General features: G+C 51.7%; 3 protein-coding genes across 3 annotated transcripts; 2 read left to right on the top strand and 1 right to left on the bottom strand.

Moving 5' to 3' along the window:
* Window positions 1-292: 292 nt before the first annotated feature.
* Window positions 293-2014, bottom strand: HER10_EVM0007941 (cysteine desulfurase IscS; the record flags this gene model as incomplete). Its single annotated transcript, XM_035477479.1, has 2 exons — window positions 293-715; window positions 914-2014. The coding sequence occupies 2 exons, from the start codon at window positions 2012-2014 to the stop codon at window positions 293-295; spliced, it is 1524 nt and encodes a 507-aa protein (XP_035338607.1).
* Window positions 2015-2502: 488 nt separating this feature from the next.
* On the top strand, window positions 2503-5285 carry HER10_EVM0011374 (BAR domain-containing protein). The gene is made up of 3 exons (XM_035480807.1): window positions 2503-3171; window positions 3282-4527; window positions 4592-5285. Exons 1-3 carry the CDS (start codon window positions 3136-3138, stop codon window positions 4612-4614), a joined length of 1305 nt encoding a protein of 434 aa, XP_035338910.1. The 5' UTR covers window positions 2503-3135; the 3' UTR covers window positions 4615-5285.
* A 5573-nt stretch (window positions 5286-10858) lies between these two features.
* Window positions 10859-13487, top strand: HER10_EVM0012493 (MOSC domain-containing protein; the record flags this gene model as incomplete). The annotated part of the gene is made up of 2 exons (XM_035481887.1): window positions 10859-11999; window positions 12067-13487. The coding sequence occupies exons 1-2, from the start codon at window positions 11780-11782 to the stop codon at window positions 13485-13487; spliced, it is 1641 nt and encodes a 546-aa protein (XP_035339012.1). The 5' UTR covers window positions 10859-11779.
* Between the last annotated feature and the right edge of the window lie 35 nt (window positions 13488-13522).

The following is a 13522-nucleotide window of genomic DNA, read 5'->3' as shown; positions in this document are numbered from 1 at the left end:
CCAAATTCTTCATGGTAAAAACAGCCGATTGCCGCCGTGCCGGCTCTTCCCGGCGCCTGGTCTTTCCAACCAGTATCTCGACTCTCCATGGTTCCCGATCCCAACTCCAATATCCCTGAGCAAAAACGAAAGGCTGGCTGTTAAGGTATCTCAAATGTGGGTTTTAATACAAGCTACTCCGGGTAGGAAAAACTCGGGTGTCTTCCTGCAAGATCCTCGACGGGCTCACAAGGGTCGAGTGCTGAAGAGTGCAGGTGTTGATGCGGAGGTGTGCATCATGTCGAGCATGCCCTTAGTGCTGGCTCCACTGGATAGTGTTGAGGTCAACACCCTCCTGCACCAACTCCCAAAGCGGGCTCAGCTCGCGCAGGAAGTCGACTCTTTCCTTGACTGCCTTGAGGACGTAGTCAATCTCCTGCTCGGTGGTGAAACGGCCAATACCGAATCTGATACTGCTGTGCGCGCTCTCATCGCTATTACCCAAAGCACGGAGAACGTAGCTGGGCTCCAGAGAAGCAGAGGTGCAGGCACTGCCAGAAGACAGCGCAATGTCCTTCAAGGCCATCAGGAGAGACTCGCCCTCAACATAGGCGAACGAAACGTTGACACATCCAGGGTAGAAGTGCTCAGGGTCGCCGTTTTGGGTGGTGTGCTCCAACGACAACAAGCCATTGAGGAGTCTGTCGGATAAGAACTTGATACGCTTCGAGTCATACTAATAAAATTGTTAGCTGCTGTGTACCGATGCGAGATACCATGAACAGAGCAGAAGGGTTGGGATAGGGTCAGACAGGTTGCTATTTTTCAACATGGACGTCCTTGTCACGGGACATTCAGAAAGCCATGCATGTAGGAGCGAATCATCATATGGGGAGGCTGGGAGAAAGGGAACTGAATGAAACCTTGAGCATACCTCCATTTCCTCGTAGGCGATGCGGCACGCCTCGCCGAAGCCAGCAATCAGTGGCGGTGCGAGAGTACCGCTTCGCAATCCTCTCTCCTGTCCGCCTCCGCTGATGATAGGGTCAAGTCTGACTCTGGGCCGGCGGCGGACGTAGCAAGCTCCAATGCCCTTGGGGCCGTAGATCTTGTGTGAGGAGATAGACATCAAGTCGATGTTCATCTTGTTGACGTCCATGGGGATCTTTCCAACAGCTTGTGCAGCGTCCGTGTGGAAGAATGTCTTCCTCTCGCGGCAAAGCTTTCCAATCGCCTCCAATGGCTGGATAACTCCGATTTCGTTGTTCACCGACATAATGCTGACGATAGCAGTATCCGGGCGAATTGCTGCAGCTAGCTCATCCATGTCGATCAAGCCAGAGTTCTTGACCGGGAGGTATGTGACTTCGAAGCCCTCATCCTGGAGATGTCGGCAGCTGTCGAGAACGCACTTGTGCTCCGTTTGCGAAGTGACAATGTGCTTCTTCTTTCCAGATCTGCCAAAGAACCTTGCCACTCCCTTAATGCTCATGTTGTTGCTCTCGGTGGCACCACTTGTGAAAATGATTTCCTTGGGATCCGCACCGATAAGCTTCGCAATATGGCCTCGAGCCTCCTCGACGGCTTCCTCACTTTCCCATCCGTATGCGTGTGTTCTCGAATGTGGGTTTCCGTAGATACCAGTCATGTACGGTAACATGGCATCGAGGACGCGAGGGTCGACGGGAGTCGTGGCTTGCATGTCGAGATAGATGGGCCGCTGGCCCTCCTCCATTGTAGTGACTTGCTTCAGGACCTCAGCCATGGGGCTAACCATGACATTTGAGGCATCAGGAGACTGAGGGACAACATCGATGAAGTCCTTCTTGTCAAGCTTGATGGCCGTTTCGATGTTAACCTGTGCATTATCCCGTTTCGTTTCCGAGACGTATCTGCGCTGCTGAGATAATCTGTGGGTTGGCGCAACCGCCACCCTTGATAATGAGGAAATGCCTCGTGAGGGAACACCCGGCACCTGCGTATAGCGGCAAAGGCGACCAGCCTGCCTGAAGGCGGATGATGTGATGCTAGCCATGATGTGTTTGATGTTGATGGCGTAGGGAAGAAGAGGGACGCGAGCTTCAGGGAGAGGAAAAAGGAAAAGAGAAATTCTAGAAAGAGGAGAAGCTACCCTACTCAGTATGGGGATAGTTTTTTTTCGTGACAAATTGCATCGGAGACCGCCTCGGGGTCGGGGATAAACACACGGGCCGTGATTGGCCAGATCTGTTGGGATGACGTTCCCTATTCAGCTGCAGTCCTTTTTGGGAGGCGGTTTCGGCTACGGCACCTGTCAGGACCGACACCCCCGAAAAAGCAGCAGCCCAAGACTGGGCCGCGCCTCGTAAGGTCAAGAAGCACAGGCGGGCGCGGTAGGGAAGCCGAAGGTTGTAAAGGGACGGTCCCTACCTGGACCTTACCGGTACCTTCCCATGCCATACAAGTAATGTGCCTTACCTAACATGCCCTTACTCAAGGATGATTAGCTAAACAAAACGTAAACGGGCAGGCCTCCCAGGACTTGGACAAAGTGAATTGGGTCTTTGCTGAAATGCTGAATGCGGCCGGACTGGGGACGAGGATCTTTGCAGAGACGGGCTCTCGGAGTCGCCCTGCTCTTCCACCGCTTTCGCCGCGACCGAGCAACTGTATGCCACTTGCCTTTCTTCCTTTTGCATTGTTCAATTTCCCAAACCGAAGCTCCGAATATCCTCAAGTCCATCCCCTTACTTCCCTCCAACCCTTTTCTGAAATTCTTTTTCTCATCCACAAATCGCAGCGTCATCACCGCGAAACATCGGTTTCTCACCTCGCAGTGCTCCGTTCTTCCCGTTGACCCCGCCAGGCACCTACTTTAGGTACCTTAGCTTCTGCATAGTAGCGCCTTAGCTCCTGTCTTTCGGCACCTCATGCGCCACAGCCAAGCGACACTGCGCAGAAGCTGACTGACACAGCCACGCCTACGTCGTCACCAGCGACAATCAGGTTGCGAGAGCCCACACCTCATAAGGTTGGACGTCGAATACCCTCAACTTTCAAGCAGCGACGACCCTCGTCAAAACTTTCAGCCTACGATACCACCTTCTCGACCCTTTATTGGCACGAACTTTTTCGAATACCTAATCCGATACATCACCACCACAAAATCACCCCGCCATGAGCTTCCGGGGCTTCCAGAAAAGCGTCATTCGGGTACGTGTGTCCACTTAATGAGGGGTCCTCCCGTCCCTTCCGCGTGGTGACGTGAAGACGGAACACAAAATCTGGCTGACTATTGATCTCCTTTTCTCCACGACAAACAGGCGCCCCAGCAATTCAAGTCGCGCTTCAATATCGGCGAGCACACAAAGGATGCCGTCTACATCGATTCCGAGCGCAGATTTCAAGAGCTGGAAACCGAAACGAAGCGATTGCACGATGAGTCCAAGAAATACTTCGACGCCATCAACGGCATGCTCAGCCATCAGATCGAATTCAGCAAGGCCATGACCGAAATCTACAAACCCATTTCCGGTCGCATGTCGGATCCCGACAGTTTGGAGGTTCGCGGCAACCCCGAGGGTATCCGTGCCTGCGAAGAGTACGAGGCCGTCGTCAAGGATTTGCAGGAGACTCTTGCGCCAGAGTTGGAGATGATAGAAAGTAGGGTTATTCGCCCAGCCAACGAACTCCTCGATGTCGTCAAGGTCATTCGCAAGTCAGCAGCGAAGCGCGAACATAAGAAGCTCGATTACGACCGACACAGGCAAACCCTGAAGAAGCTGCAAGACAAGAAGGACCGGAATGCCAAGGATGAAAAGGCTCTGTGGAAAGCGGAGAACGACGTGGAGCAGGCGACTCAGGAGTTCAACTACTTCAACGATCTTCTCAAGGAGGAACTGCCACGCCTGTTTGCGCTCGAGCAACAATTCATCCAGCCCCTCTTCCAGTCCTTCTACTACATGCAACTCAACATCTTCTACACGTTGCACGAGAAGATGCAACACTGCGACATTGGCTACTTCGACCTAACGCTCGACGTACTTGAGGCATTCCACAAGAAGCGAGGTGATATTCAAGAGCAGGCGGAGAAGCTATCCATTGTGAAGTTCAAGACGACTGGTCAGAGACGTCCGGTAAAATACGGCGGCCGTCCCGCAATCGAGGGCAAGCCTCAACACCTGCTTACTGCTGGACCTTCTTCCTCTTCAGCTGCCTCAACAACCTCAGCAGCGCCCACAAAGTACGGTGGCTACACCAAGCAAGGAGAAGCTGCTGACGCGAACCCGCCGCCTCCATACTCTCCGCCGCCCACGAACGGAACTTCTGGTGGAGGACTCGCCGCTATTGCCGCAGCAAAGTCAAAGCCTCCTCCTCCCAAGCCCAAACCCAGCCGACTCAGCGGAGCGCCCGCGGCGGAGCATGTCACCGCCTTGTACGACTACGCTGCACAAGCTGAGGGCGACCTGAGCTTCAGGACGGGCGATGTTATCGAGATCATCAGCAGAACAAAGAACGAGAATGAATGGTGGCAAGGTAGATTGAACGGAAAGACTGGGCAATTCCCAGGTGAGTTTTCGACGCCAGCCAGCACAAACTTAAATAGAGACAAAGACTGACTTTCTTTGCGCAGGGAATTACGTGAAACTGAATTGAGCGGGAGCGTCTGATTAATAAAGACTCTCATCCCACCAATAACGATCAACACCCGTGATCTTCACTCGAATACACTGTGCCGCAGAGGCACATTAATGAACAACTGCTAGGGCATCGAAAGGGAAGCGCGAAACACTTGCATTTGGGATCTTCGGCGTACGCAGAAGGGACTGCCCCATCATTTCGAGTCAGAAAACACTTGGGAGAGGAGCGAAGGCAAATGGAGAGACATTGAGGGAAACTTGGATGTAGGGGAAGGGAGGAGGGGTGGGAGAAAGGCCGAGGAGAGACGTCGCTTTGCTTTTACCCTGGGAGAAGTGTCCATGTGACACACGAGTCTGTTGGTCGCCTCACTTTTATTTCTCCAGGTTTTCGGTGTAGAGAGACCGGCATCGGAGGCCATGGCATAGCAAAGGAGGACCTTCTGATCCCATACCTACTACGCCTTTTTCTAACGATTCTGCAATTGTTGTGTTGTCACAAATCACAAGGACTTTCGTGATTCTGCGAGCAACATCGGCGTGCTGTAAGTATTGCGTGACTCCACATGAGAGAGCTGCCCATTTGCTTTTTACTGGTTTGTATGGTTCCAAATGTCTCGTATCAGATGTGCGGGAAGGCTGGGGGGATCCGACAAATGAGGCTCACTCTCCTCTTGGTATTTCACCCCCTTTTCTTTGAGCTTCGATAAACATGTTTGCTTGCGGCTCAGCCTGCCTATAGCTTCATGTATGGTCCCGGCCGGCGGTGGTGTGAATAGCAAGTCTTTGAAGATTGAACAGTCCAGCTATGATCCAGGGCGCGCCCTTTCGCATTGTAATTTCAATTTGACAAACAGGAACCCTTTCGAAATCGGCAAGGTGCATAAACAGCACTGGGATATATGCAGGTTATTGAGGTCTGGTTGAATTGTATTTACGTATGCATCCATAGTCTGCCGGCCAGCGTGACCTCTTCGTTCCCCAGAAGTCCTGAACCCAAGCCCGTTGACCCCTGACTCTGAGGGTACCATTGCGTTTTTAGCTGGTCATTACGCCAGTCTCGGGGCTTGTGACATGCAGCTCGGCCCTATCCACCCTTATATTTTGGTTTGTCAAAGTGCAGATTCGACGTGGGACAACGATGTGAGGCTCCTTGGGCGAGGCGAGCAGACTATCGACGGGTTCTGCTCCCATTCGGTCTGCCAGTAGTGACAACTCTGTCTCTGTCTCGTCAATCGGCGGGGAAGAACTTGGAAGGTAGGCTAGCTGTCGCTTTCTCATGGGAAAAGGTTGAGGAGTAAGATCCCAGAAGGAATATCAGCTCCCATGGGAATATCGTCCAACAGGAGATCAGCTTCTACTCCAGTCCTACACGCCAGGGGTCGGGTTGTCACCTGTCTCGCTGGTTAACTGACGCAACTCAAAGTAACAAATGTAAGATACGGAGCAATTAATGAAGATAGATTTCAGAACGGGGGTCGGGCTAGCTCGCTTATCCCCTTGGTAGAAACCGGGGTACTCCGTAGGCATCTATACACTAGAGTCCCCATCGTGCGAACCACATCCGCCCTTCCTGAGCGGGGTGAGCCAGGGCTTTCAGAGCAGAAAACAAGGCAACCGACATCCATCCCCCTGTCCAAATACAAAAGCAAAGAATCCAGGCGGACGCTACTGTGAAGCTCGAGGGGGCAGCCTGCAGTAACTAACGATAGGAGAGGGCGTAGGTGCAGTTGTCATCGGCCGAAGACCTCCGTCCCACAACTTTTTGCATCTTTGAATGGCGCAAAATGCAAAGGTTTTTTTTATGGGATCGTCATCTTGGTAACCCTGTTGAAAAAGTACCAGCATGAGATCGTGCCGGTGAGGGATGCTTGCAAGACGTCTAGAACGTTTGATAGAGCTGCCCGCGGCAGGCTCTCATCAGCAACACCGGCACGGAACCGAGTGATCCTTGCAAAACGCAAAGTTGAAACCAACAGGATTCCCAAGAGCAGATATGGTTTGTAAGTATGCGGCCGAGGCTCTTTTCATCCAGGATGGCGCGTCTGGTCTGCTGATGCCCGTCTGCACGTTGGCAGATGTTTGTGACGGGTCAGGAATGGACCCTTCACTAAAGGAAGCGTTTCTCGAACCAGGAGCAGACACCGGCAGGGACTGCGGCGTAGGATAGGGCTCCGGATCTCTCGCATTGTCGCATTCTGTCGTTTTGTGGTTGCAAGGTGGTCTTGTTGGGCCGCCAGGCCACCGAGCGAGTCCGGTAAGCTTAATGGAAGGGTCAAAACAGATGAAGACCAAAGGCCGTCTGGTTTGAGATCCCCTTTGCCCAATGGCGTATACCAAAGAGCGCTCATCCATTACCCCCGAGATGTTACCGAATGTACTCTGGCCTTTGGGGCAGAGTATGTTATCCAATGCGTCAAGATGCACATTTCGTTGGCTCACGTCGACCTCTGGTGGCCACGATGAGATCTCGTTAGGCCAATGGGTCTGGTGGGAGACCTGAGCAGAATTGTCAGCTGGTGACTCCTTCGGAACCCGGCCGATTCCGCTCTGGGGGAAACGAGAAATTGAACGTATTTGCGGTCTTTGCGTCATCGCTTCGGTGGCGACTGGATCATTTACCAGGTCAACGAATGATCCGCAAGCCTGATTATAAGAACGTATAAAACAGTGGCTCAGGGTTATAGTCGGCAATGTTGAGCCGTCATCGCCCCTGTGAGCGTAGGTTGTGTCCTCTTTCTTCTCCAATGAGACTAGCTTAGTAGATGAGCAGCGCGGGGTTGATATATATGCGTTTTGGTGTGTGTCAGCTTCGGTATCTCTGTCACCAGGGTCAACGGGAGGAGCCGCAAAAACGAGTTCCTTTCTGTAGGCTGTTCTCGCGCTGGAAGATTCGTTGACAAGCCATTCTCTTCGGCATTCTGACACCATAATATTTCCCGTGACCAAGTCTTTCGCGAGCTGCAAAGTACTCCATCGATCATCTATCGGCCCGTCTTTGTGATCTCGTCTCAGCATAGATTCTTTCGACGCCAGCTGCATGTCTCCAGGCTGGGTACTGCCGACAGGCAACCGAAAGCCGTAATAATATGAAAGCGAATCTGTTTCGTATACTTCGAAACTGTTCAGGCTGGACAAGCCATAGAAATAGCCATCGATGATTTCAAAACAAACGGTGGCTCCGATGTCTGAACCAGCTAGGTCTTCGAGATCCAAGTGACCAGGTATCCATTGCTTGGTCCGTAGATCAAATCTTCGTAAGACCCATCGTTTGAAGCCATCATCCCCAGTAACCGAGTGAGTGCCGTAGTAGAGGTAGTCTTGGTTGTTACGTACAAATAGCTTGGAGGTCGAATCGAGGCGCTGGGCTGTGAGAAGCGCCCTCTTCTCCACGTTGATGACAACGAGGCGACTTCGGCCTTCGGTCTTGGGTGGGCTGTAGAGACAAGACAATACTCCATGGGCGAAGTGTATTGGACGGAACTTGTACTTGTTGTTGGTGAGATTCGCCCCCGGGACGTTTTGGAGCAGCATTCGAGTATCGATGATGTCCTCTGAGTCCGATGAGGCATGCAAGTTGAGGAGACGCAGCACCTCGTAACTTTCCGTATAACAAAGCATGCCATTGCAATAGATGAAGTCAACTGCATGAGCGACCAGAGCTGTGGTGTATGGCTTGGCAGTGGCGATAGCGTCCCGAAGCTTGACCAGCCGCCGCAAACAACGAGCATATTGCTTAGAGGAGCGGGTGGCTAGGAAATCAGCTGAGTACGGCGCATGAGTCTAAGCCACTAAGTCAGCGCAGCACAACGTGGACACTGTTGTTGAGGCGATGCTCACCTCCAATGCGGCCCGGCAAATATCATTATTGTCCACGAGATACTTGAACTGCTGGCAAACGAGGCTCAAGTTGAATATGTCATGTAGGTTTAAAGAATTTGCGATATAAGTCATAATCTCGATAGGCAGCCTTTGCATCCTTGCAAAGTCGACAGCTGCCATGAACCCGTCCCTCGACCATTCGGTTGGGAAGCTAAGAAAGGATGAAGGAACAAGCGTTCAAAAGACTTTGGACACGCTGTGAAGGTTGTATGTAGCTCGAAGGAGGGGTGGCCGGGGTTCGGAACTTCCTTCGCAGGAAACTAGAAGTCACATGTACCTCAAGGCAATTGATTGACGAGGCGGCCGCTTTTCATGCAGGTCGAACCTGCCTTCAAAGGGGACGACCGTAGCCCTTTTTAAGATGAGCGGTAGAGCCTTGTGTCCCCTCATCTCAATACCGGATGGAGGTGGCAGCACTTGAGCCTCATCTACATTACGTAGAACCCTTCGAGCCCAGATCCCAGCCACGAGTCGCTGAGAGGGGAACACTGCCCCTTCATTTCCGACATCAATATCTCAAGTCAAAACATTCTCATTCTTGGGCCTGTACTGGGGGCAACATCAGCCGCAGCCTGCGTCAGTGACCGGCGGGGTACCGGAAGGGCGTGTCTTCCAAATACTTCGGTCAGTAGTATGACATTGCCTGCTTAAGACAAGGGCCATTCAACATTGCCTGATAAATTTGGAGCATGTAAAGGGCTCAGCAAGCTGAAGTGGTTTAGAGCTTCTGAGAGAGGGGGACCAACGAGGTGTGGGACAAGGCTGCACAAAGGCACCCAAGTTCACTTGCCCGGCCGTTTGGCCAGCAATCAGAAAAGGTAGGAGCACTCCATTACTCGTCTCGCAGCCCGGCAAGCGAAAGATGAGGCTCTGTTCCACCTAAGATGCTGGCAAGGATCGGAGATGCGCTAATACGTGGGCACCGAAAAGAGGTAGCTTGTGCTTTCTCAAAGAACCCTGGTCCCTGCAAGAAACCAACTCAAAGGAAATGCTATATGATTGGTTGAATCGTTCATTCGCCCCCATGCGGAGCCTCATCCCATTCCGGGCCTCCTCTCCAATTTGCACCCAATGCTTTCCGCTTTCCGGTTAAACTTCCTCTTCCTGATTACGGTGCCATGCCTGTTCATATTGAGCGAGACGAACTTATTCCAGTGGATGGACTTCTCGACTACTACTAGTGCGGCTCTGCAACTCTGCGGCTCTAGGCCAACACATGGCCGGATTTTCACTTAACACTCCCTGGAAGCATCGTCACTGTCTCACGAGGTGTCATCCTAGTGAACTTGGATCTAGCAGTTTCCGTCATCTGCGTACACCCCTCACGTGGAGTTTGTCCTTAGTATCATCAGCTTGTCCTAATTTCTAATGGGATATCTGACTGCGCTACGTTCCTATTGGCGTGCCTTGTTCATCATCCTTCGAAGATCATCGTCATGCCAAACAGTCCCACCAGGTTAGCTTCGGCAGCATGGGAACTTTCCAAATTAATCACAATCTACGCCCGTCACTCGTAAGCATGTGCCGAAAGAAACCCTGCTCATCGTCGAACTGGAGCCTCAGCTTGCTCAGTTCAGTAAACATGAGGCTAGCATGGCTTGGCTGATTTGATTCGAACATCAGTCGGGCTCATCAACTAGCGCAACTGTGTCAGATGTGGTAACCTACATCACGATCTGCTTCCTACAACGCCCGAGCCTTGAGTGCATCAACATAGCTGAAGTACCAATAGCGGGCATAATTTCGGGCTACGGTCGACTGGGACAAAGTATGTGTCAATGCCTTATTCGCCGGGCATCGTAACACCGATTGGCGTCACCTAGTGATGCCTCATTCCAGTGAGGTCTCGTATCGTAGGATGGTAGCGCCAGCTCCTTCTGCACTGGTCACGTTTCACTGTCGGGTACCTTGTGCTCTCCCTATAACGGATTTCCACGCAACAGAAGTGCAAAATCCAGCAAAAGCTTGGATGCCCTACGCGGCATGATACAAGGTCTCCGTTGATGCCCAAGATTTGGGCGCTGACTTGGGCTCAACCACACCGGCCCCTCGATTCTATGACCGGAGGCTTAAAAGTTCGACGTGATGGCTGGATGTTCGAGTCTTTCGGCGTCTGTGTGGAAGACGCCAACTTCGGGGTATCCAATATCTTTCGTTTTGAGGCCTTCCTGTCTTTCTCATCGAATATTGTCCTTTTGAAGACTGAGAAAAGGAAAAAGGGCCGCCAGCCCAAGCTCCAAGCGTGTCACACATCCTCGTCTCTCTGTCTCTCCCCACCCTCTCTCCCCCTCAATCTCTCAATCTCTCAATCTCGGATCATCTCCATCCTGAAGTTGGTTAGAAACCCAAAGGAGTGCATGTATTACTGCAAATGTCACGCAACACAACTCTGGAGAACAGTACAGAAAGAGCGAGTCTTTGTACAAATAACAGCCCATATGTAAGTGTTCTATATCAAGTCCCTCACATCACCAGGAGAGATTCTTGCTATGTGTAGCAGTTCCCAATGAGAAATTTCTGACCCATTGGTAGAAACTTGGACGGTGCTTCGCCGAATTTCCGACAGACCGACAGCCTTGTAGTTCGATGAGGTCGAAATGGACGGTGCCTCGGCCAATATCTTCAGCATTCCGTGTACTACATTGCTCCCTGCGCTTCCTGGGGCCGGAGCTATGTGTATTCCACGCCGGGAGTTTGTCCGGCGTACCCCGTTATCTGACTACCTTAGCGCTTACTGACTTGGGTTTTGGTACTTTGGTGCCGTTGCCTTCTTAGATATTCAGGCTTATTAGGGCATTGTTGATCCTTGGCCCACTTCATGCATGATATGGTAAGCATCTTTCGTTATGTCATCTTCAAATAGCTCAATAGACTGTTTGCTTAGATACGTCAAACAGGAAGTACACACTTTGGCTCATGATCACCCGCCTCGTCTTTGTAATTATTGGGCTTGACAAGCTTGTTCCTACAGCCTTTTATAATTCTGCGGACACGAAGACCACCTCCCGTTCATGATTATGTTCACTGCTGGTTAAATAGTAGTGGGCGGTATAGAGCCCTTGTCCCAAAAGTTCCAAAACACATTTACCTCTTTTTCACCGTTCGATAGTATGCAATGGGAGAGCCTGCTACTGTGCGGGATGGTATTCCGCACGGCCATTTGAGAGCATAAAAGCAGCATGCTGCCGAATGCGAATTAGCTAGGTAGGATCTCCAATCCTGGTTTGCGACTTTCCTCTTTCATGTTTTAACCCTTTCCAAGACACACAATTCTGCAGTTTTTCCCTTGAAATTCAACGGCCATGAGTCTCACAGAAGGAATTGACCTGTGGTCCCCTTTTACTAGCGACACTCTGCTGGAGGTTCGCACCAGCGTGATGAAGAAGATGCCCGGACTAGAGGTCACGTCCGGAATCGACAAGGATTTGAGGCATGGTCCCATTCACGTATCATATCTCGGACTCGATGCGGATGAGCATGATCCAACTTTCCATGGTGGACCGGATAAGGCGATACACGGTTGTGAGTACATCATGATGCTGGCTCAGGCGTTCTGCCATCATGACGCAGTTCTGAAAGTTTAGTCCAGATTGCTCCTCTCACTATTCTGGTTGGAAGGCAGAGCATCCAATTGCAGCGGAAAGATTCAGACCGGGAGCTTTCGGCGAAAACTTTGTCACCAGACACATGAATGAGCGCAACGTTTGCATTGGCGATGTCATCGCCGTTGGTGACGAAGTCGTGCTCCAAGTCAGTTTGCCACGACAACCATGTTACAAGCTCAATCATCGTTTCCAGTTAAAGAACTTTGCGCCTACGACGTTCAAGTCTAGTAGGACTGGCTGGTATTATCGTGTTCTGAAAGAGGGAACAGTCAAGGCTGGCGACGAAATCAGGCTCGTCGAGCGCAAATGGCCCAAGTGGACCATTGAGAGGGTTCAGGAGTACTTGCACCGGAACCAGACTGATGCGGCTATGAATGAGGAGCTTGCATCAATTGAAGACATGGGCAAAGAAAGTCGTGGCGCATTCCAGCGACGAGTGGCCAAGGCTAAAGCTCAAGTCAAGAGGGAAAAGGGGGACCAGTGGAGAGACTTCAAGATTATCGAAAAGACAAGAGAAACCCCGAGAATCTCATCGTTTGTCCTCGAAGCCGTCAACCCGATCGAGAACCCAGAATATCTCAACGAAGGGGCTCACGCAAAGCTCAAGCTGCCGAATGGCCTCCTTCGATCTTACTCCGTCATCTCTGGGGACCGCAACAAGTTCGAGCTCGGCATTGCTCTCGAGGATAAGGGCCGTGGAGGATCCCTCTACATCCACAACTCTATGTCTGCAGGCGACATCCTTCAGGTTGGGCGAATGACAACCGACGTAAAAGTTGCCAGCGCCTCAAGCAATCACGTCTTCATTGTTGGAGGTATCGGTATTACCGCCTTTTTGGTCCTTGCCGAGGCCTACCACGAAGTCCACTACAATTTCGAGATGCACTACGCCGTTCGCTCGGACGACGATATACCGTTTCGTTCTCGCTTGTATGCTCTTGGGAGTAGTGTCCGATTTTACGACCGTAGTAAAGGCGAGAGGATGGATATCGCCGAGATCATCAGGACGCTCAAGTGGAACAGCCACGTCTACGTTTGCGGACCTACGCGAATGACCGATGCTGTAAGAGTAGCCGCAGAGGAGTGTGGTCTCGATGAGGGCGATGTACATTACGAAGCCTTCTCTGCTGATACATCGGGAGACCCATTTGAGGCAGAGGTTCTGAATCGAGGCGGCAAGGTCCTGAAGGTGGGTGAGGAGGAGACGCTGCTGGAAGTACTTAAGCGGGAGATCGGGGGCGATGTGGAGAGTAGCTGCGAAGTTGGTAACTGTGGAACTTGCAAAGTTGCGCTCAAGAGCGGTCGAGTCGATCACAGAGGCACAGCTCTATCTGGCGACGACAAACTTGAGTCAATGCTGAGTTGCGTGAGTCGTGGTATTGGAAGAATAGCCATCGAGATTTGATGGGACACCAGTCTTAACACGCCTTCTGCTAGGTG

The sequence above is a fragment of the Colletotrichum scovillei genome (assembly GCF_011075155.1).
Source record: "Colletotrichum scovillei strain TJNH1 chromosome Unknown Contig00001, whole genome shotgun sequence".
Lineage (NCBI taxonomy): Eukaryota > Fungi > Ascomycota > Sordariomycetes > Glomerellales > Glomerellaceae > Colletotrichum > Colletotrichum scovillei.
This window is presented reverse-complemented; position numbering and strand designations above follow the sequence as displayed.

Excerpts from the sequence above, each read along its gene's own strand:
- HER10_EVM0011374 (XM_035480807.1), top strand. The coding sequence starts at position 3,136 with ATGAGCTTCCGGGGCTTCCAGAAAAGCGTCATTCGG. Across the intron at positions 3,172-3,281 it reads TCCAGAAAAGCGTCATTCGG|GCGCCCCAGCAATTCAAGTC; the intron begins GTACGTGTGTCC and ends CACGACAAACAG. Across the intron at positions 4,528-4,591 it reads AAAGACTGGGCAATTCCCAG|GGAATTACGTGAAACTGAAT; the intron begins GTGAGTTTTCGA and ends TTCTTTGCGCAG.